This window comes from Bemisia tabaci, chromosome 8 (genome assembly GCF_918797505.1).
Source record: "Bemisia tabaci chromosome 8, PGI_BMITA_v3".
Lineage (NCBI taxonomy): Eukaryota > Metazoa > Arthropoda > Insecta > Hemiptera > Aleyrodidae > Bemisia > Bemisia tabaci.
Genome location: NC_092800.1, coordinates 12,561,606 through 12,585,841, shown reverse-complemented (window position 1 = coordinate 12,585,841; position 24,236 = coordinate 12,561,606). Strand labels below are relative to the sequence as shown.

The 24,236-nt window shown below is 38.4% G+C and overlaps 2 protein-coding genes across 6 annotated transcripts in view; one reads left to right on the top strand and one right to left on the bottom strand.

Annotated features, from left to right (window-relative positions):
* The first annotated feature begins 889 nt into the window (after positions 1-889).
* DIP-zeta (Dpr-interacting protein zeta) overlaps positions 890-24,236 on the top strand; it is an 82,520-nt gene continuing 59,173 nt past the window's right edge. For both annotated transcript variants that reach the window (XM_072303055.1, XM_072303054.1), the window contains exons 1-2: positions 890-1,093; positions 14,429-14,587. In XM_072303055.1, the coding sequence (XP_072159156.1) occupies positions 895-1,093; positions 14,429-14,587 (358 nt within the window). In that variant the 5' untranslated portion in view covers positions 890-894. The remainder of the gene's footprint in view (positions 1,094-14,428; positions 14,588-24,236) is intronic.
* LOC109035078 (uncharacterized) lies at positions 15,785-20,577 on the bottom strand. Of its 4 annotated transcripts, none has more exons than XM_019048560.2 (3): positions 20,387-20,577; positions 18,440-18,862; positions 15,785-17,237 (listed from the first exon to the last, which is right to left on the bottom strand). In XM_019048560.2, exons 2-3 carry the CDS (start codon positions 18,563-18,565, stop codon positions 16,608-16,610), a joined length of 756 nt encoding a protein of 251 aa, XP_018904105.2. In that variant the 5' UTR covers positions 18,566-18,862; positions 20,387-20,577; the 3' UTR covers positions 15,785-16,607. The 4 variants fall into 4 exon arrangements, with proteins under 4 accessions (XP_018904105.2, XP_072159159.1, XP_072159158.1 ...); XM_072303058.1 differs by having other exon boundaries at positions 18,440-18,780; XM_072303057.1 differs by having other exon boundaries at positions 20,401-20,577.

Sequence of the window (24,236 nt, the reverse complement as noted above, 5' to 3'; positions counted from 1 at the left end):
AGAAATGTTGGTTTTTACCGTGCAAATGTAAAGATACGGTACATTGAATAAAGGTGTGCCAACATGTTATCAGGAATTTCAATACCTTCGGGTTAATCAAAATAAATCATTTGACAACTCTGTACAAACTATAAGAAGTACTCCGTCACTTTGAAATTTTAAAATGCGATTCTCAGGAATTTTTTACTTTCCAACCTCCTCCTCGCCATGAGAAATTTTTGACCCCTTCTCTCCTTGAAAAATGTCTGTAATACTTCGGTCACATTCTATTCATCTCGTGACATCCGCATCAGCACATTATTTACTATACTTGTCACAGTACGGCTCGTACACGGGTCAGTTCGCCTTCAAAAATCGCGTAGGCAATTTCATCGACTTCAGAGCAGCTTTAATTGCTTGTAGCAGTTTGTTGAACCGTTTGTTTTTCCCTGCTTCAAAGTGAAATTTGCAAAACTTATTATTGTTTTAGAAGTGTTAAATAAAAATCTTTTAAGCGTCATTTTACGAGTAAGGTTGGATCAATGGGCTTTTTGCAAACTTCAGCTAGAACAAAAAGAAGAATCGTATCCTAGAGAAAATGGCCCAAAAATCACGATGAGTGCAATAGCAAAGTCTGAAATACAGTCCAGACTTTAAAATTTGCATTTCTTTTTTGCTTCCCGTTTCAAAAACGATACTGCGGCACAGGTGAACATTTCGTTAGAGCAGTAGTTCCATTCAACCCTTTCGCAGTAGGATGCTACCGCAACGCAATATTGAACATGGTCGACGCAAAACCGCCAAAACGCAAAAGTTTGCAACTACTAAGTTGCATTTACTTCGCCTTTTTGAAAATAATATTATTAATTTGCATCTCAGTGATTTTATCCTAACCGTCTGTTGCAGGTGGCGTGGATGCACTTCGAGCAGTCGGCCATTTTGACCGTCCAAAATCATGTGATCACTCGGAACCCGAGAATTTCCATGAGCCACGACAAACACACCACGTGGTCCCTTCACATAGAAAATGTTCAAGAGGAAGACAAAGGCCGCTACATGTGTCAAATAAATACCGTAGCAGCTAAAACACAATTCGGCTACTTGAATGTCGTAGGTAAGTTGAGTCATTCGAATAATTTTCATATCACCAAAAAGACTTTTTGATCGCAATGTAAATTTTGTAACGACCGTCTTAATTTAAGCAAACTTTAATTTTCCGACTAATAGGGAGTTTGATCTAACGACCACAGAAAAGGCTAGTTTCTTACTTATGAGTTTAATTTATAAATTTTAAAGTGTGTAAAATACACTCCGTAAAATTTTGATACGGGGACATGAATTGTGATGCGCAATTCCTTTACAGTGTCTATTGGCCCATTATGTAATGTGCTCACAGTGTTTTGCACTCATTTTATCAATCTACCTCCAATAACGTGACTGGGCAATACTATCGGTTCAGAACCAGCACTAGTTGCTCGTAGCAGTTTCGACGAGAGTTTATTCGGTTCAAATTGATGGCCGAAATACATGAATTATTCTTTCCACAGTGTCCTGCACTCGTTTCACCAGTCCGCCTTCAAATGCGCGACTAGACAATGTGATCTACTTGGGAGCAGTTATTGTTGCTTGCATCATCTTTGCTTTGTTCCATGGATTCCATTAATTTGGTTACTGTAGTATTGACTTATTAAAGACAATGTTTACAGTGACGCGTCCTCATTTTAGTTTACCTTCAAAACTCGATTAGGCATATTCATCGACTTAGGAGCAGCAATAGTTGCTTGTGACCAAGCGCTCATTTGATTTCAGCCTATTTTTGAATCATGTGTAATTTCATGAGTAATCAGTCTTTTGCACTAATTTTATACCATTCCACTGTCAGTAATGTGAAAAGGTAATCTGATCGATGTAAGGAAAAACACATTTTGCGTGTAATTATTAAGATTAAAAAAATGAAAATGAAAAGACTAGCCCCAGCCCAGCACTCATATGTTGTGAATGCACTCATATGTTGTGAATTTTTTTTTGTTGAAATTCAAAAATATGCGTGCTAAGTTTAGTCTTCTCATTTTTATTAGAATCCAATTGAATTGGAAGTAGCAAGTTGCTTTCAGCAGCTCGGGTGCGTTCATTCGTTTTTGTCCTGTTTTTGGTTTCAGGACATTCCATCAACGATTTTTTGTCCGGGCACGTATTTAGTCCAGTGATTTACTTCCACGCGTAAAATAAGAAATAGTGACTTGGTCCAAAGATTATATTTCAGTCCGTATGTAAAATTATAATGACAATATCGAATTAGAAAATTGAGAGAGAAGGTGTTGTTATGGTAACTCATATTTTAAATGAAATGTTACTTTCCTCTTTCGGTTGATTTTTCAAATTTTCATTGGTGAATATTGTCGATTTAAAACATATCGTGTGTGTATGTGTGTATATATGTATATATATACCTTTTTAAATGATAGTATTAATAGCCTGAGACGCTGAATGTCTTAAAATTATAATAACTAACAAACTAACCACTTCATTTTATAAACATTATATTTTTAAAACGTGGCAAATATTTGTAAAACATTTTCCAAGCGATGGCAGCGATACTAATCTCAATGAGCCGTACTTGTGTTGAAAGGAACTGTGAAATGAAAAAGAGAGAGAAAAAACCAAGGAGGACACAATCTTTGGTTTTAACCCACTTTTACATCTAGCTTTTACAGCCAAACACGTCCAATTTTGAGCGTTTGGTTGCAAATACACTACGCTGCACCAAAGTGAAAGCACAAAATATAAAAGAAAAATTAAAAAGCTTTGGAAATCATTAAATTAGACACGGAACCACCCTAATATTTACATAATCGACATAGTATAATAATCGTCATAGTGAAATAATCGTCATAGTGAAATAATCGACATAGTGAAATAATCGACATAGTGAAATAATCGACATAGTGAAATAATCGACATAGTGAAATAATCGACATAGTGAAATAATCGACATAGTGAAATAATCGACACAGTGAAATAATCGACATAGTGAAATAATCGACATAGTGAAATAATCGACATAGTGAAATAATCGACACAGTGAAATAATCGACATAGTGAAATAATCGACATAGTGAAATAATCGACATAGTGAAATAATCGACAAAGTGAAATAATCGACACAGTGAAATAATCGACATAGTGAAATAATCGACACAGTGAAATAATCGACATAGTGAAATAATCGACATAGTGAAATAATCGACATAGTGAAATAATCGACAAAGTGAAATAATCGACACAGTGAAATAATCGACACAGTGAAGTAATCGACACAGTGAAAGAATCGACATAGTGAAATAATCGACATAGTGAAATAATCGACCTGGTGAAATAATCGACATGGTGAAATAATCGACATGGTGAAATAATCGACATAGTGAAATAATCGACACGGTGAAATAATCGACACAGTGAAATAATCGACACGGTGAAATAATCAACACAGTGAAATCATCGACACGGTGAAATAATCAACACAGTGAAATCATCGACACAGTGAAATAATCGACACAGTGAAATAATCGACATAGTGAAATAATCGACACAGTGAAGTAATCGACACAGTGAAATAATCGACATAGTGAAATAATCGACACAGCGAAATAATCGACATAGTGAAATAATCGACATAGTGAAATAATCGACACAGTGAAATAATCGACACAGTGAAATAATCGACACAGTGAAATAATCGACACAGTGAAATAATCGACTTAGTGAAATAATCGACTTAGTGAAATAATCGACGTAGTGAACTAATCGACTTAGTGAAATAATCGACATAGTGAAATAATCGACATAGTGAAATAATCGTCATAGTGACATAATTGACACAGTGGAATAATCCACCATAGGGAACCACTCTAATATTTTCAAAACACACGTCATATTTACCTTTAATACATATTTTTTTTTTCATCAATTTAAATGAGACTAATCCGTGCAGAGCGTGCAAATATTTCAAAATCGTGAGTTGAACAACGCTGACTCCGCGAGTTTAAATATTTGAGCCTTATACAGAGCGATATGCGCACCGGCGCCTTCAAACCTATCGGGATACTTCACGCGTTGCGTAATGCGTGAAGTATCCCTGTTAGGTTTGTAGGCGCCTATGCGCGTGTCACGCTGGTCGCACGCCGCGTCGCAGAGTGCTACGGCGTTTCAAGCAACTATTTCGCGACATAGATGTTGCACAGTATCATAGGCGCTCCAACGTATCAAGAATGACAAGCTTCCTTTAAGGGTACAGAGCTTTCCTTGCAAAATAAATCAAGATACTACGTTACAAAAAAAGAGTGGTAATCTAAAAAACTCACTTAGTCCTAGCATCCGTTTTTAATAAAATTTAGCCAGCATAATTTTTGAATTTCATTAGAGAACAATGTGACTCGATCTAGGCAGAAACATTATTGAGTATGCCATCAAGAAGATTTTATTTTGAATCAAGAATAAAATAGCTGAATGGAAGTGGGTTTCTGCTTGGTCTAAGTGACTTTTCTTTTTATTTAAGCATCCTTTTTTCTCTAAACAGGCATTATTTTCTTTATTGATTTATAAGGAAATCTTCCGGGCGGTAAATTTGAGCATATTTCTGCTTGAATCAAGTCATTTTTTCCTTTAATTAAGTTCAACAATCATGCTAAACGTTACTGCGGGGCGATCATTGAAATGACATCGACTGTATGTCGCCGCTTTGTCGTGTCGCGCCATCGACTGAGAGACTCAGTCGATATCGTTTCAATAATCGTCCCGCTGGATCAGATACTTGGACTTAGCGAGTTTTTCGACTACAGCTCCCTTTTTTTTCGTCGTCACTCGATTTAATTTGCGAGGGAACTTCGTGCTTTTGAAAGATGCCATCAATCATGATACGTTGGAGTGCCTTCAATCTTGTATGATACTGTGCAACACCTTCATGGCGAAATAGTAGTTCGAAGCGCCGTCGCCAAGTTATCGTACACAGGAAAAATCTAAGAGCCGATTCAGGTATAAGAAGATGGGATTTTCTTGAAAGATAATTAAGTCCGGTTGCACTAAAGAGGTGTAGAGAGTTTTAGTGAATATTCCCTCATGGAATTGACGCCAAAATTCTCAATTATATATTTGTTCCCGTTTGGCCAACCAAACAAACAAAAAACGAGCAAACCTTCATTCTTCCAAGACATTATACATTTCATCCAAAAACGTCGTGAGCAAATGATGTTTGTATTTACATGTTGACCAATTAACTTTGGGTCTCAATAATTGGTAAGTGGACCAAAACTTCCCTGCCGAAAAAAACGCGTGGACTTAAACTACTGGAAAAAACAAGTGTTCGGATAAAAAATCGTAGACAAAATGTCCTATAACCCTGTTTTCATGTCTCGTTTTTCTTTTTGATGATTTAACCTGTTTACGGGGAGAGTATTATTTTGTTTTTTCAATGCTCACTGCACAATAAAATTTGCACTCTGTAAATTGAAATCCACAATGTTGCTGGGGACCGTCTATATTGCTCATGAAATCATAGAGGCATCTTAATTTTTTAAAATAGTAATAATTTAATTAATTTAAAAGTAATTAAATGTTTTTGATTGAGGAGATTGATCATTTTACCGGATTAAGAATGTAAATACCTTGTGATGATGTTTCGTTCATGTGACCAGAACCGGAACGTATAAATCATCACAAGGTATTCAAAAGTTTTTGCATTACAACGAGGATCAAATTAAGTATTAAATGTGCACCAAACATACGTTAAAGCTACAATCCTAGCAATGTATCGACGGTGAAACTACCAAACCACGTATCTCGGTTAGTGACGTCGCAGACTTCCTGTCATACTTTATTTTTTAAATAGAAAACTACTCAACGTCAGTTCGTGAACACTTCCGTGATTTTTCCTCTTTGTGCGGAGAAAAATCTGTGAAAACTGTAAGGAATGATATTGATTTGATCTCCTTCAAAAAAATAAAATGTGAGTGGAGAGTTTTAAACACCGCAAACGAGATACGTGGTCTGGTAGTTTCACCGTCGATATCCATCTTTAAGCAGCTAGGTTCCTTTTTCAATCTCCTGGAAAAATGTACTAATTTCACACAAATGAGTGAATTTAAAGGTCATCGAAAACGGGGCCTTTAATGTGAACCATAAAAGGACATTCCAAGCCCGTGTCTACAAATGACACTTGGTCCCCGCACATCAAGTTCAAACATTTTGTTTTCGCCTTGCAAAATCCCCTCAAGTCGTTTAATCGACATATCCGCCGTGCTCTCGGAGTCACTTAACACGAGGGCGGCATGTCATCCGGGGGCTTATTTTTACAACCCACATGTAGATTCATTAAACTTCGGCTCCGCGTCGCGTCGCGCCGGCATTATCTCCCGAATCCGAGCGACGAGTGAGTGAAAATGAAGAGAGAAGTAAATAAACTAAGCGGCACAAAAAGGTTTAGCAAGGGAGGCTCAAGGGCTCCCCGAAAGAAAAGGTTTAGCCCGACTCGGGGGTGGCGCTGCACGTGCTTTGAATGGTTCAACTTGAAAGTTGCGCCAGCTTCTGCTCCTAATGACAATTCTTTCCCGGCTCCATCCCGGGGTAAAAAAAGAGAACTTTCACCTCAACTTTTAACCCCGGGCTCGTCCCCCCCCCCCCCCCTCGCTCGAGTTTCAATATGACACGAAATTAAAAGGTACTATTTTTATAAGCCTTTTAAAAACCCCGACACTGGATTTATTCAAATTCCTTTCGACTTGTTTGACATCCCTATCTTCACACTGTTGTCGTTTCTCGAACTGAGGAATGTACCAGCATCTACGTCACCGATTTCGTCAGAAATTAATGCTAAATATCTATGAATGCATCTCGACGGTAAAAATTCACTGAAAAAAATAATATGCTGTTTTAGCATCTAGGATGTCAAAAATGTGTCTGGTGAGCCCAAGATGCTGCCTTTACTGCCCTCGCAGTTAACTTTACATTCTATGAATACAAATTCAACTGCGCGGGCAATCAAGGTAGCATCTTAGGACCACCAGACACATTTTTGACATCCTAGTTGCTGAAACAGCATGCCATTTTTTCTCAGTGTTTCAAACCACGTATCTTGGTTTGCGATGCTGCCGACTTTCTGTCATACTGTATTTTTTAAATGGAAAACTACTCTCAGTCTACTCTTGAAAATTTCCGTGGTTTTTCTTCTCTGTTTAAAAAATGTTTCATGAAAATTTCAAGTAAGGATGTTGATTTGTTTTCCCTTAAAAACATAAAATGGGGATGGAGATTTTAAAACAACTTAAACGAGATACGTGGTTTGGGAGTTTCATCGTCGATTTGTAATGAAAACTTTAAAAAGTAGGACATTGATTTACCGCGCTTCGATTATCCACAACTTTGATTAACCGCGGTTTTATCAATTGCTTTTTCATGGAGTGGAAGACAATTCGGGGGTCGATTTAAAAAACTTTGAGAAAAATTCTCTTTAAACGCATGGAGAAGATCGCAGCTCAACCGTTGGGATTCTATGCTGAAAACTACTTGTAAAAAATTTCTTCTTTTTTTAGAGAAGTGCAAACAAACTCGAGATGAGAGTTATTTTTCTGAGAATTATACCCAAAAATCAGACACATGGAGTGGAAGCTTTGGGATTCGATTTAAAAAAACTTTTAGAAAAATTCTCTCTAAACGAATGTAGGAATTAGCAGCCCAACCGTTGCGATTCTATGGCGCAAATTTCTGTAACAAAATTTCTTCATTTTTGAAAGAAGATGAAACAAACTTTAGATGAGAGTAATCTTTCTGAGAAATGATTCCAAAAAATGGAACACTGTGGCCTCTTTGATTTCTTAAATACACCAGTTGAAACTGCATTGAGTCATTAGCTTCTACACAGAGAAGAAACTCAACACGAAAGTTTGGTTAATACAGGAAGTAAAACACAAAATAACCCAAGTCTTCGGTTGACTTTGGGGTTTCTCAGTCTCTTCATTGTTTTTTGCGCTAAATTCACCACAAACTGTACCAAAATCAACACAAAATTTAGGTTGGTTATTGTTTTACTTCCTATATGAACCAAAAATAACCCAAGAATACAAATATTTTTTTCGGTGTAAATGCGTGTAGAACTAAAAATAAAATTTCCTAAAAAGCCTAACCTTATCACTGAAAAGAAGAGATTGGTAGAATTTACCATTCCTTCACGCTGTTCCACACAGCGTCAATTCAGAGTCAATTCTGCCAGAGGAAAGGTACGCATTATTATACTATACTGGTACAGGTAACCATTCCTCTGGCAGAATCGACTTTGAATTCACACTGTGTGAAATACAGCGTAAAGGAATGGTAAATTCTACCAATCTTCTTTTTCAGTGATATTGATTTATTCCTAAATCCAAGGTATCGTTCAAATCGTTTTTTTGGAGAAACTAAATCAGTTTCTGACTCAATATATGATGAAGGAGCAGTTTGAGAGGAACTCGAATTGCCGAAGCAAAAATGTCAAACTGTAGCAAAAAGAGAGAAGAGCCTTAGGAAACAAAGCAGATTTGATAGCGAGTATCAACGCCACGATAAAGCGTGGAGCCGAGGGTGGTGTCCGGAAGTCCTTTTCATGCTCAAGTGTGCGAAAAAAAGTGCGGTTCGAGTTCAAAGAGGAAATTCTACTACGTTTCCCATCATCAACCTCACCCAAAACGTCGCTTTTCCGACGTTTGGGCGTACCTTAATTTTCACGTGAGCCCTCTTCTCCGTTTAATTCCAGGCTTTTCGAGGCTCATGTAAAAATAAAGCTACGCCTCTTCATTCGAGGAGCAACGAAAAGTCCCGCCAACGAGTTCGGGAGCTTTTTCACAGCTTTTGCTCTGTGAGTTTTGTCGTAATTGTTCGTAGAAAAACCACGAAATAAATGAACGACGCCGGAAAAATTTAATAATGCATTTTTTCGCGGAGACATGGTGAAACCCATCCTTGTCTTCGCTGATTTATATGACTGATCTCCTTTGCACTGAAGACAGTCATAACGGTTGAGGATTTTGCTTCAGTCGTCTACTTTCTTAACATTTTTTCTAATATCTTAAGTGTTAAGAACCGTAGTTGATCTCATAAGAGTTTTATAATACAAATACTTTTTCCCCCTTGAATTTTGTATCGCATTAATTGGACCACATTTTGCAATTAGGAATTACAATTTGTAGTTCGAATCCGTAAAAACTTTTATTTGCATGGGGAAAATTAATGATGTATACGTTGTTTATAAACTGAGCCAGAACTTGTAGTTCCTAATTGCAAAATGTAGTCCAATTTTACATTAAAAAAATCCCAAAGAGGGTGTCCTAGAACAAACGTTTTAACAGTTTAATAATGATTGTCTTTTTAGAATTGATGTGCTTTTTTTTTACGAAAGTTCGTAACGGTCGTTGCTACCAGGACAAAGCTTTAAAAAATAATTTAAAGCCTTTAACACTTTTCCTTAATTGGACGTATTTCTGCCAAACGGAACTGTGTGCATTAAGACATGAACCCTAAAACCCATAAGAATATATGCATAATAGGGCTCATGTCATGATGCACATAGTTCCGTTTGGCAGAACTACGTCCAATTGAGTATATATCCATTTTTTCGTGTAACGTATCCTTGATACCTGAAATATGTATCGATAAAAAATCGAATGGCGACAAAAATGAGTGGATTGTATTCAATACATCAAACAGGTGAGCTTGTATAGATATCCATTGGTTCAAAATGTGAAAGTAGCCTCAAAAGTCAATCGAGTAATCTGGGGGAACGGATTTTTTTGTGATAGATTCTTTATTCTGATGAGTACCAAATGGCAATGAAAAGTGAAATTGTTAGGAATTTCCGCTTTTTCAGCTGCTCTAACTTGAATTTAAAAAAAATTTGTTCAAAGTTATGTCCTATTGTTTTGAGCCAAACGATACATCGAATCACTTTTGAATGCGATCCATATGCTACTATGGTGAGTGTTCCTCCGTATCTGTAATCGAAAAGATGGAGAGGGGAGGTTTTGGGTGAAAATGCGGGAACGCAGCTTTACGAACACATATTGAACGTATTTCTGCCAAACGGAACTATGTGTATTATGACGTGAGCCCTGTTATGCACACATTCTTATGGGTCTCAGGGCTCTCATCTTAATGCACATAGTTTCGTTTGGCAGAAATACGTTCAATTAGAGATGCGGTTGGTCTTAACAGCTGTCGAATTATGTCTGTTTATAATCGGCAAATTCATGAGATTCCATTAACGTCTCAAATGTGAGTTATCTTATGAATCCTCGTCTCCAACTTTTCGCGCGTAAAGCATCCAGAGCTTTAATTTGCTCACCGCGTGCCGTTCAATTCTGCAGGGCTCATGAGCTGCTGCCAGATTTCGAAAGAACTCGCATGATTATAATTTTTTTACCACTTCAAACGCCCACGAGGGCTAATCCTTGCGCTTTAGTCCCGTTTCCCCTCCGTCCCTCCAACCAGTCCCAGGCAACCATTGTTTGAGACCATCAAACTCACACACACATTGAAATTGATAGACAAAGAAGACATAGGGAGTGTGAAGCTATCCTGCCGGTTGAAATGGGTAGTTCCTGTACACTAAGGGAGAAAATGATGGAGCAACTATCGGGTCCCTCGTGGGTTACCGTTACTTAGTCGATTACCTACCTCATTTGTCCATTGCAACCACCCGCTTCCACCAATAGGATCCCTCCGCATCTCTTTTGTATTCTTCGTCTATAGCTTTTTCTATCGATTTCAATATTCGGCCCGCAGTTTGATGTATCGGATACGATCTATAAGGACACGCCTGATTCAGAAGATAGAAGAGAATGGCTCTATCTCTCTCTCCTCTCTAAACGCTACACTGTCAGTTCGCATAGGAAATCAAACTTAATTTGCATTACTTTAAAGGTGACGTCATGGGATCCGACCCAGAAATCGGCAAAAGTGCTCACGAGTCGCAAAAAGCTGAAAATGAGAAAATTTTTACAAATTTTCTTTTTTTGTCATTTTATACCCACAAGAATAAAAAAAACCATCACAAGAATCCCGTTCCCTCAGATTACTCAATTGTCTTTTGAGGCTGTGTTTACATGTTGAACCAATCGATATCGATACAATCTCACCTGTTTGATGTATCAAATACAATCTACAAGGACATGCCTGATTCAGAAAAGAGAGAGGAGAACGTCTCTATCTCTCTCTTTTGCCACACTGTCAGTTCGCATAGGAAATCAGACTTAATTTGCATTACTTCAAAGGTGACATCGGGGGATCCGACCCACATCGGCAAGAGTGCCCACGACTCGTGTTCAACTAAAAACCCTTTCAACTAATCTAAAGTTTCGGGAGGGATCGTTTATCATCGGCGAGAGCGCGGGAGAGGATCCATGCGTTCTGCTAGTCGAACGTATTTATGCAAAAAGGAACTACATCTCACGCAAACCCTATGCACTTAGTTCCTTCCAGCATAAACACGGCCAGTTGTTATTCGATTTAAGATTTTAATCACAGTCAACGTCTCGTGCCCCCGAAACTTGTTTAAAGTTGACGTCATTTTTCTTCGACTCGGAGACGTCGACGCGACGTCTCCCCGCTCGGATTCGACGTTATCGCCGTCGCGTCTCATCTGCTATTCACTTCTCAGGAACACATGTTCCCCCCCCCGTCCCTCCGCCCCCGCGGAGGCGGAATTAAAAACCCCTCTGTCGGGATCCGGGGTTTTTTCGGGGCGCGCATCTCGTCGCGGAGTTTCTCGCCGAGTGACGTAAATAAATTTCCGGATGCAAATCGGGCCCAAGTTCTGATGACGGGGATCATGAGCAGACGGTCGGGAGGTCGGCGCGAGGCTTCGGGACTAATGATGCGACTACCTGGAGTCGTGCGGGATGCGTCCGTGATTTTGGAGGGGCGAAATGGGAGGGCATTTCGGTGCTCATGGAATCAGTGCGGCTATTTCCCGGAACCGATTCTGAATTCCGGAAGTTTTGTAATTTCTCGGAATTTTACGCGGAATCTTCGAAATTCCCGGAATATCCCGAAATTTCTATCTATGTTTGGAATTTGCTCACACTGAAAGAAAATTCTCGGCGTTTTTACGAAGGTCCGTTGGTACCTTTACCATCTCAATTCTTTTACCAATTATTGATCATTTTATCAAGACAGACTGGTAAGATTACCTAAAAACCTGTATTTTTACTGATTTTTCAGGTAAGAATACCATTTTTATTGGTAATCAATTCGCGGCAACTTTGCCATTTTATTCGGTAATTCTACCACAGTCGATAAAAAATATTGGCGTTTTTACCAAGGTCCAGTAAAATTACCGAGAAAGTTCAATAATTTTACCAAGATTTGTCCGAAAATTACCAATTCCAGAAATGGTAATTTTACCAAGAAAAAACTGGGATCTAAGAGAACCCTGAATTCTTGGTAATTGTACCCTTTTCTCAGTAAATACACCGAGATTTTTCTTTCAGTGCAGAATTTTGGGATTTTTTTGTCAATTCAACCGATCATTTCATCAAATTTGAAATTTTTTTGGTCAAATTTGTGGATTTTTGGAACTAAATTCGAGTATATTTTAAACCTTTTTCCAGGAACTAAATCGGAATTAATATTCAGAGCCCCGGAATCTTTGGTGAAATAAAATAGCAGCTCTGAATAAAATGAGGGGGAGGCTAGTTTGAAACTTTTCATGATCAAGCCTGGGTTAGGGGACCCAGTATGGACACTAAATTCTCCATGAACTTCTTGTAATTTTAAGTCAGATATTAAGGTTTCAGGTTAATCAATAATGAATTAAAAAAATGCCACGTATTTTAAATGATCTTGGAGAACGTTTGATGTGATTTCTCAGTCACAGAGGAAATTACACCGTTTACGCCTGCATATCCGACTTTTATTGAGGAAAGCTAAAAGTTGTGTCATACGTTCTCTATAATTAGCTGAATAAAGAATGACAACTGATTTAGAGAAAAATGCCCTTAACGGTGATACATTTTAAGGGAACTTTTACCTAAGAAAAATAAATTCTACTACATTGCTACGACAATCTTTATTTTCTACTGTATCCAGCGTCTATATTCATTCACTATAACTATCATGAAACCGTGAACGGATCGACACCAATTCAAGTGACGAATCATTAAAACACCGGCGTAGATTCGATCGATACCTGAGTTTTTCGATCGATTCACGTTTTTACTTTTCGATCGATTCATGTCGATAGAATCCATACCCTCCGCTTTGTCGAATCCATACCCTATGCTTCGAAAGGGTTCATTGATCAAGTTAACTTCATTTTGCTATTATGAACCACAATTTCTGGCGTCGTTTAGGAATAACGTATATACCGTTAGTTTTATTATGTACTTAAAAGTTTATACAGATGAGCCAGAAATTGTAGTTCCGGATTGCAAAGTATCGTTCAAATGATCACGCCATTTCATTGCTGAGTAACGAGGGAGCCTCCACGTGGAAGTCGTTTCACATGCATACTTTTATTTAAAATTAATTAAATACATTTTTAAATGAAGAGAAAGAAATTAGCTGAGTTTTTTGTAATGTATCACATTTGAAATGATAATAATTCCAACAAACTGTACACAAATTTCAAAATCACAAGTTGAAAACCGCTGACGCCGCAAGGTTGAGTAATGGCATTCAACACATCGCGGCTGGCGCATAGTAGCGCCTTACAAGACCGCAAGATACTTCATACATTGCGCGTACAGCATAGTGCGCGCCTTACAAGTCAGCAGAATACTTCATGCATTGCGCATATACTACGGTGCGTCGTTGAAAGATCGTATTTTCTTGGTGTCGGTCCTGACCTAACCCAATGTACACCATTTCCGAACAGTTCACACCGCGAGCATGCAATCCTATAAGATCACAAGATTGTAGAGATTTGGCCATCCTGTATGTTTTCCGGTCAAATTATAATTTACGAGTGGAAATTTTTCAAGTTGGAATACTGTTACATTCTATCGTCCGGAAAACACCAAACTTAGCTGATGGAGAGAAAGTGGACATTTTTTTTTAAATCGCAAACGCGGCAAGATTTCCAGGGAGATATTCTGGGTATCACATTCACACAAAAATAAAGTCTGGCAATCTGTCCTAACTTCGGCAATTTTTGCAAAATGATTCAGGCACGGCTACGGCTAGTTTTCTTTCGTCTCAATTTTCTTTTTTCTCAATGAGAGGATACTTTCCGACTTATGGTCCTCCGACTTTTTCATCCTGCTTTGAGAAAAGTCAAGATTAATTTTTTTCTCTTACAAAAATGAGATCATATCTCTGAACTTAATATCATTTTTAATGAGAATTCAACATGCGCTTTAAAACGACGTCGTCAGTTATTGGGACTTTGCAAGACATTTTTCATTTATGAGACCTTTTTATATTTTTTCAGTGCCTCCAAATATTGACGACGCCTTAAGCAGCTCTGACGTAATCGTGAGGGAAGGTGCTAGTGTAAATCTCACATGTCGAGCTAGTGGAAAACCACCACCGACAATTAAATGGAGGAGAGATGGTGGTGCTCAATTATCAAGAAGCAAAAATCTTCAAGGTAAGAAGTATACAACATGTATTTCTATTGGAAAATATGACCATTTCTCGACTATATTCATAGATGAGTAAATTACTGTTATGGGTCAGTTGCACTGGTCACAATATCGTGTTTTCATCAAAGTTTCACGTTGAGTAACCAGTGCAAAAATCTGTGTCTTTCTGACTGATGAAAGCAAGGTGGAAGAAACCGAGGGTGTCACTACCGTGGTGGATGACGTCATAAACCGAATTTTTCAAAGCGCGATATCTCGGTTAATATTGAACGTAGAAAGTTGCTGTTTGGACAGGTCTTATTACTTTTAACTGATCTACAATAATCAAGCATCAAAACACGATTCTGTGACCAGCGCAACTGACCCATTAAAATATTCGTAGTGGTAAATATATGGCTAGTCTAAATTGAAAGATTCTTAAACAAATATGTGAACTCGCCAAAAAGTTCGTAGTTTCTTAGGAGGGTATACAATGTGTCAGGTCAGGATGAAGTTTCCCAACAAAAGACACTAAGATAAAAGAAATGTCGACAACGCGATAGCAGACGCGATAGCCGTCAAAAGTTCGTCTCGCCATCTTCCATTTTAATGGAACCCAAGAGTCTTGAAGGCACCCAGTGTCTATCCTTCGCTTATGCAGGCTCTTTTTTCAAGTATTAATGACTTAGTTTTGTTAAAGCACCTTCGAATAAACGTATTTACCAACCAACTAACCACTTAACGTCAGTCACGATTTCAGCCACCCCTCTTCCACAGTTTATTCTGCTTTTATTTACCGCTGAATCCTTGGAGTCATTAACGTCATCACGGCTTAATCCGTAATATTCACCGTTTCACTCAGTGTTACCGTTGTGTTGCTGTGACTGTAAGATCCATCATCATACATGAGATCGTGGACGCACCTAGAGATAGTATTTTAAGAAACTTTGCACTAGCATTTTTCCTTCGTGTAAAAGTGACTTTTGGGAGTCCATGCACGATCTTTCCCAATGGACGAGTGATGAATAAAGAGTTGAGCAATTGGTTTAGCAACCCGAATACCTAATTCGTAAAAAATTGCCTATCATCTAGACATCTAGACGTTCCTGAGTCATTAAAAGGTGGATTTTATTTAGTGTTTAGCTCAGTAAGTTGCTCATCAACTGTCATGAGGAGAAGAATAGGACCGCGTCATGCAGAAAGGAGCCTAGCCACATCAACCATTGCCAAAATCAACTGTGTACTTTGATTTTTTACAAGAGAACTTTTGCGTGGATCCTTTTGGTAATTTTAAGGAATTTGCTTCGGACTATACAGAAAATTAAAACTGTGCACTTTGATTTTCTACAAGAGAACTTTTGTGCGGATCCCTTTGGTAATTCTAAGGAATTTGCTTCGCACTATGCAGAAAATTGAAACTGTGCACTTTGATTTTCTACAAGTGAACTTTTGTGCGGATCCCTTTGGTAATTCTTAGGAATTTGCATCGCACTATGCAGAAAATTGATTGAAATTTGCACAAAAATCCACGCATCCGTTTTCATGTAAAAAATTAAATTGCACAGTCAGCAATATCTGATGTGGTTTGGACCCTTTCTGCTTGCCTAACGCGGTTCATAGCTATGCTGCCATGCGAAGGAAGAACGCCGTATGAACCTCCAGGCGTTGTCAAATTTCTTCTGGTGAGATACGAATTTATTAAGAAAATTTCTTCCAATTTTTAAGACTATTTTGTACGCAATTTAATAGACACCTAAACATTTTGAGGAAAAATATACATAGATTTCGTCAAAAATACATGTTTTATCCGGGGAAATTTGGCAACTCTCGAATGCACATACGGTGTTCTTCCTTAGCACGGCAGTATGGCTATGAATCGCGTTAGGCAAGCAGAAAGAGTTCAAACCACATCAGATATTGCTGACTGTGCAATTCAATTTTTTACATGAAAACGGATGGGTGTATGCAAATTTCAATCAATTTTCTGTATATTGCGAAGCAAATTACTCAAAATTACCAAAGGGATCCGCACAAAAGTTCGGAGTCTTAAAAATATATTGTCTTTGGCTCCGGTTTATTCGGTTCCTGTTTCTCTTGCCGAATCGTGGGCGTCATCCGCGTCATCACGAGTTGATCCGTCGGGCTCACGGTTTCGTCCGGCATCGTGGACGTTACGGAGTAGTCCACGTTCTCACCCGTCGTCGTGGACTCCCCCTCCGTCGTGGACGCCCGCCGTGCCCTCTCCTTCATCCACTCCCTGGGCCCGTTGGTGAACGAATCGAAGAACGCCTTCTCGTCAGCCTCGCCCACCGTGGGCTCCGGCGTGCTCGGTGTAGTCCGCCACGTATCGCTGATACTGAAGTCCACGATGTCTTGGAGGTAGTTGCGCGCGGTGTATTGCAGCGTCCGCCAGCGAAAGGCGCGAACGTAGTGGTGCGTCAGGAGGCACTTGCACTGGAGATAGATGAGCTTGAGACCGGCCTTGCAGCTCCCGTAGCGGACCAACCGCGGGCGGTTTTGGTGGTGTTCCTCGTAGAGATCGCCCACGATCTTGCAGCCGTGGTGGCAAGTGGCGTTGTTCAGCTCGAATGAGGGGTTTGAGTAGTTGCTCCAAGGGTAGTACAGTCGACAGCCGTCGTGTTTCATTATCGAGCGGAGGAGTTGGTGACGTAGGGGCTGAAATCATCCAAACCAAAACTAAAACGATAAGTCAGGGTTGCCACAGGCAAGGAATTCCGAAAAGTCAGGAAAAACCTGGAATCGTCAGGGAAAAACTGACAAGCACCTTTATTCGCTGTCTAAAATGGGTTTGACCTTTCGGACAACAAATTTTGCCCGGAAATGATTTCCAATTATGTCTTTTTGACCATCTGGCAGTACCTTCAATTGTCAGGGAATTCAATCAAAATTTGTCAGGGAAATCGTTAAATGTCAGGGAATTTCATTTTCTAGATTCGGTGGCAACCTTGATAAGTAGAGTACTCTGACAGAGAAGAGTATCGACAAGTGGATATGGGTTTTGATTGGCTTCTCCATCTTGAGCTTCATGGAGCTTGTCAAACCCAAAAATGGCGGACGCTGTAAGTAAATGTAAATACAAAATGGCTTAAAGTGTAGTTTCATTTGCATATCGTAACGAGAATTTTACTTAAATGCGTTTTTACGACACATTTACATAGTTTTACGGCTAATTATGAGCTGCTCGCGAGAAAAACTATCTTGGATGTAGGTAGATTACCAGGCAAGTGAAATTGATCATAACCGTCAAAAGTTTGCAAAACCCTCACTGCCATCTTTTTACTGGGAAAAGGATGGTCATGAGTTATTAGGTGAATCGATGTGAGCGTTGATTCCGGAAAGTAAAGTCTACATTTCACGGAAAAAGTAGGAGTATGAGGGGCCTCTAAAATAAATTTTCGCTCTCAGAAATAGGTAGGATAGGGCAATTTAGCAGTATTTAGAAGAGAAGTATGTCTTCGTGCCATGAAAGATCACCGTATGAGCTTTCAGACGTTGCCAACTTTCCTTAGATAAAATACGAATCGTCGGATGTCCTCCGAATAATTTTCTTACAGTTTTTCGGAGTTTTTCATTCAAAATTCAATCCAAACTATTAAAGAAAACAAAAGAAAATATTCATAGAATTCTTCAAACAGTAAATATTTTATCGAGGACACTTTGGCAGCATTCAAATGTTCATACGGCGCTCGACGTTTCTCCTCAGCACAGCAGTATTGCACGGAGAAACAAAATTACTTACTCGGTGATACTGCTAAAAGACACTTTTTGCTTATGCAGAGCTGTATGTGCGACGCAAGCACAAACACATCGCACCATTTAAGAAATCAGAAAAAAATTCACCTTGCATTCAAACTTACCAGTTCATCAATGGTTGGTTTTCTAGTAACGTTATTGGTTTTTGTTCCAACACATCCAACTTCAAAAACCATGAGCAAACATTTCGACAGCACCATTAGAGAATATGTTCCACTTATTTTTATCATGCTCAAGATTTTTCATTCTCGTTTTTAAAGGCAAAATGAATACAGAAGTTGAAATAATTCATAGGTTAGGTTATCACATTGCCAACTCTTTTGGATTGACGTGACACTCCTGTTCAATAATTTCTAATCAACTGATGCTCTCGATAAAGCATATCAAGTTTTGTAGAGCCTTTGTAGTTCAAAAGAATAATATTGCTGCCTTTCAGATAACAACGCTACACAGGGTGTTAAATATCAAAATGCCTATACAATACTTCAGGGAGTCGCTCTTTGGTCTAGCTCCAGGAGAATTTTCCTCTGTTTAACATTTTTACATACATCTGTTTTTAAGGCGGTAATTTGCCAGTGTCTAAATTAAGGGTCTTGGAGGACAAGGCGCATAAGTGCAGTTTTTTAAAAAAAAATATTGAGTTATTTATGATTTCAAGTCAAACAGTCCTAATGCATATTTTGTGAAAACTTCGCTCCCAATTTCCAATTTTCCAGCATCAAATAGTCAGTTTGAACTTTTTTCCCGCCATAAGGATACATGTAATTTCAAAACTTCAAACACGTATTTTTCAAAATAGCAAAAACTGCACTCATGCACATTGTCCTCCGAGCCCCACAATGGACCACCAGACAAGGTACGAATTTAAGCAATCTGATACACGTTTCTTAACCAGAATTTCAGGTAAAACACGATTCACACAACGAAAATTACTGAAACCAACTCCTAAGGAAGATATTAACGTTTTTATTTCACATTGGTTACGAGGAATTTGACCTGCCCGCTCACAAGAAACTCAAAGCTCTACGTGAGTCAAATCACGCACTACAATGGTTTCAGCAAGCTTCTCAATCGAGCAATGTTCATTTCCCACCATGTGTTGTTCAAACTATGAACAACGTGCTATAGCTGAGCCAAAGCGTCAAGATCGAGGTCGCCAGATTTTTATATCGCAGAGACTGTCATGATAACGTTTAGCGCTTGATGTGAATAACATATAGAGCATTGAGTTCTCATGAGCTGGTGGTTTGAATTCACGCACCAAAAATCATTTAATATCTTCGTAAGGAGTTCATTTCGGTAATTTTTGGTGTGCGCATAGTGTTTTACGTGAAATTTTAGTTACGAAACATGTATCAGAATGCTGAAATTCGTACCTTGTCTAGTGGTCCATTGGTATTCATCATGCAAAAAGGAACCAATTTTTCTGTTTCATTTCGGGGACATCGGATGTGCCGTAAGTTATCCTCTGTAGAGTACCTGTATAGGGAGAGTAGCAATAGATCTGAAACTCCGAAAGTCCATCAGGCCTTCACCGAATCCTCCGCGAATAAAGTTAGGGCCCAAAAGGGCAGCCAACCTATGAATTTCGAATGTCCAGAGCGATTTACAAATACAATTGTTACGAACCGTCGTTTAGAAAGCATGTATTTGGTTTACTTTTTGCATAAATTTACTTATTTTTGCGAAAGAACGCTCATTTATGTACATTCTTAGCCATCTTGGTTAGAATTGAAATCTGTAGGCTGGCAGTGAAATTTTGTGCGTTAGAAGTTGCTCAGAAGAGTGGCTGCACTTTTGGGCCCTAAGCCCTCCATGAACCGATCTGTCGCTACTCTCCCTATACAGGTACTCTAATCCTCTGCAGATACGTGACTACACAGATGCACCAGCAATTCTGGTTCCTCATTCTAAAATTTAGTCCAATTATTGTCGCGAGCTAGATAAGTAGGGAACCCGCCCGGTATGACTGAATTTCCCTCGAATTCGAAAGTTTCCCGCGACCCTCGAGGAATCGCAGCCGCTTGAGCTGACGTTAAATAAAACGTTACCGTCGCGAAGTTACTTTCAAAGTGTTCGAAGGAGCTCTCAACCTATCCCCGGAGAGGAACTTTCCTATGAATGCAAAACCACTCCTCGAGTCACGAAGTGTCTAACTGATAGGTGGGCGACACAAAACATGAATGAATGACGGAGAAAACTTTGGTCGGGACGGAGACGCAACTCTCAAAAATGCGGACGACTTTTTATTCAGCCGAGCTGCTCCGCAGGTGATAAGGGCCCGGTCGAGATTAAACTAATAACGCTTGTTACAGCAACGGGATTCAAGTGGGTGAGGGGCTGAAGGAAACGAGGATTTTTTACTTATAACGCGAGATGGGATGCTTGTTAATGTCTGTCTCAATTTTTATTTATATTTTGCTTCGATTGACTAACGTGGTTGAGGTATCCTCGGAAAGTCAGAAGTGGAGAGCCGAGACTCACACCGAGTGCCACTCGATCCACCGATGCGAAATTGTGTTAATTTTTTTCGACACTTAGTAAGCAAGTAATTCCAATTTTACTCTAGCCTTGTTGCTTTCATTCACGAGAAGCATCTCGATGAGGTAGCGAGGGTTACACACTTTGAAGAGAAAACATAGAAAATAAACATTTTAGAAAAATCAAAAAATAAATTTAGAAGGAATTGAAAGAAAATAGAAATATAGAGGACTCGTACCGATTTTCAACCGATACGATAGAAACTGGGATAATTTAGTTATCTTATCCTAGCAAAAAACAAACTCATAACTTTGAGATTTGCGGTCCACTGCCCTTAACGGAAAGATATCGTAAACAAAAGAAATTAGTTAGTTTGTAATTTAATCACGACGATCAGCAACTAGGCGGCTTACGTCGCAGACCAGGAATCTACCTTTTATTTTAAAATTTTACTTGCTCAAAGATTTTTTAAATTGTTGTAGTTACTTTTGAATCTTTACAGCTTGAAAGATGGGTGTTCGGAGGGAGATAATTTTGAATTTTGATGCTTGGGCAAAATGATATTGGCAAAAGATAGATAATGCACTTATATATGAATCATAATTAATTGGAATGCTACATAGAACTATGTGCCAATGAAGTAAATCGTAAGGAACTATTCAGATAGGGTTTGCGTGATTCATAGTTCCTCGTGATTCATAGTTCCTCTTGATTTGATAAGTAGCTCAACGCCTAAATGTCTCCAATTCGATTGCTCATATACCTATAATATTTAGTTTGTACACACATAACACTAATAACTGCAAATCACGCTGAAATCGCACTATTTGACAACGTTTCGGAAATTGTCGACGGCTATTCTAAAGTCTGTTTTTTACGGTCATAGTGCTTATATATGAAACACAAATATCTCTTGTGCACGAACAGCTACCAATAATATGCGTTGCGATTAGATAAACCAGAGCGCCTTCAATTTGGTGCACGCAACACGGACATCCTAAGAGCACGAATAGTTGTATTCAGGCGTTGGTATTAAGAGAGCAGACGCGCCTTCAATTTGTTTCGCTCGTGTGAGGCGTCATTGTCAGTATGCCGTCATTGTTCAAAGATAGGAGGATTCAAGTATTTAATGCAATCACAAAAACTGAATGAAGGAAATAGAGGATAGTTTTTTCCGGCAATCACTCGCATTATTTCATTCAGATCTGAATGAGGCATCTATTGGCATTCACCATTTGACGTTTTTGTGGGATTTACTTCTTCAACTTATTTTGAGATATTTGCACATCATTCCGTCTTAAATACTTATAAATTGTGTCTGGTATACGAGTGAGTTTCTAAATAGTGCAATTTCTAAAAATAAAACACTAAAAAAAAATATAAAAAAACAGTTCTTAACATTTAAGATTTCCATTTAAGTTTTATTTAACTATTTATTAATTTTTATTTTTTCATTCCAACATTTAAGTTTTCCAGAATTATGAACGCCAAAATGATTTTGTTGACATTCCCTAAAAACATTTCTTAATGTTTACTAAAAAAATTGTTTTACTAAAGATTGAAGTGCAAGTTTTATAAGACAATCTTGTTTTTGGTGTGCTACTAGGGAGTGGGGCACAGGTGGGTGTATTGCCAATCCACGTGGTCCGAAACAGACTCCGACATTTTGAACACGGTATCCTTCGAGATGTGACAACTCCAGTCCCAGGCGAGTCGACACGCTTTCTTTTCCCAGTCGCGTCATTTGATTATCCCGCAGTCGGGGCTGAAAAAAAGGAGCTCCCCATTTCAGCCCTCGAAATCCCCTTGTAGGAGCTCAAAAGGTGGAGTGCCGACGCAGAACAAAGGTCCCGTTCGACAACGACACCCCCTCCTCCTCCCTCACCCATGAAACAACCGATAACATCTCGCCTTCGATCGCGTGTATTTTAAAAGAAGCAAAATATTTGAGCATAGTTAAAACAACATGAAAGGTGACGTCACGACAGCCACTTCCAGTCAGCGTTGCCGGTGCAGATTCCTGAAATTTGACAACGCTGTATTCCATCCTTCAAATTCTTCTTCTTTTCTTTACAGTAAAATTTCATGTTTGTCATTCCCTCTCTTTGAATTGGTTTTTTAGGTTTCTCCCCCCCCCCCTTCCCCCTGTAAAATCAATGTCATGACATATTTCATCTACTTCAGTGAAACCAATTTGTAATGTTTCTTTAAACCTATTTGGATCGCATTTAGCAAGAAAGAACCAGCGTAACTACAGTGTTATCAAAATCGTGCAACTTCTTGTTTTCTTTTAAAACTACGAAATATAAGTACAGTATTGAAATTAACACGATCATTATCCTTTAAAATTAGCATTTTTTTGGTGGAATGACGTACTTTTTGCTATTTTTGGAATTTTTTTCGATAAGTATGCAGGAGCAACATTTTAACAACACTGTAATTGCGCTGGCTCCTATCTGCTAAATGCGATCCATTTTACCTATCAACGAGTTACAATTTTCATTCCTTCAATAATATCATGGAGTGATGTAGAGAGTTCATGTTACATGGCGAATGAGTCATTTACAACAGGCGACGACTAAAATTTTTGAACGAGAACCGGAATTTAAAATAAAAACGTTATTAAGTTGAACAGTTTGTCGAAAAAAGAATAAATTGTGTCAAAGAAAAGCGTGTCATGATTGCATAAAGTGCTATATAAAAAAGAAAAATGTAAGAAATATTAACAAACAAAACCTGAGATAGAAGTAGAATCGCTTTTTGCAGCATAAAATGGTGGATATACCCATAAAACAAAGCAGGGATGATAGCATTATAGCATGTAATTACAACGATACGCCCAGATTCGAAAAAATATCTGGAAAGAGCGTCCTCCACGCGTATCGTGGTGAAAGCTCAAAAAAGGAGGTCAATTATTGCTCACATTCTTTGATTCTATTCGAGAATAAAGTAAATGGAGGGAAAATGAAATAGCATGAAAACAATTCACATAGATCTGTTCTTTGCCCTATTTATTTATAACCTTGTTGAATAGAATTCCATTTAATGAAAAGTTATGGAAACTCTTAATGAAGTTATGCAAGATACTATTTTTATACCTACAAAAAATTCGGTGAATAATATTTACGTCGTGAGACTGAAAAACATTTTTGAAAAAATTTAAAAAATAAGAAAATAAAAAATTGAAATAAACGTTCAATGCCTGCAAAAGGCTTTCGACATCTTTAATCTGCGTCTTCATGAAAATAAATGTAGTTCATACCATTTATAAAATAGTTATAAATGGGTGCACTTACAAATGTCATTGTATTTATACATAAAATATTGGAATAATCATTATGTCAAAAATGGTTCTAACTGTCCTTAAAGACCGGCTTGACCTCTGTGGAGCGATAATTTTTCAATCCCACGCCGTAAAAA

Bases quoted from the DNA above. Each gene is read 5' to 3' on its own strand.
- LOC109035078 (XM_019048560.2), bottom strand. From the start codon at position 18,565: ATGATAAAAATAAGTGGAACATATTCTCTAATGGTGCTGTCGAAATGT. The intron at 17,238-18,439 runs GTAAGTTTGAAT...GGATGATTTCAG, and splicing joins AACCAACCATTGATGAACTG to CCCCTACGTCACCAACTCCT.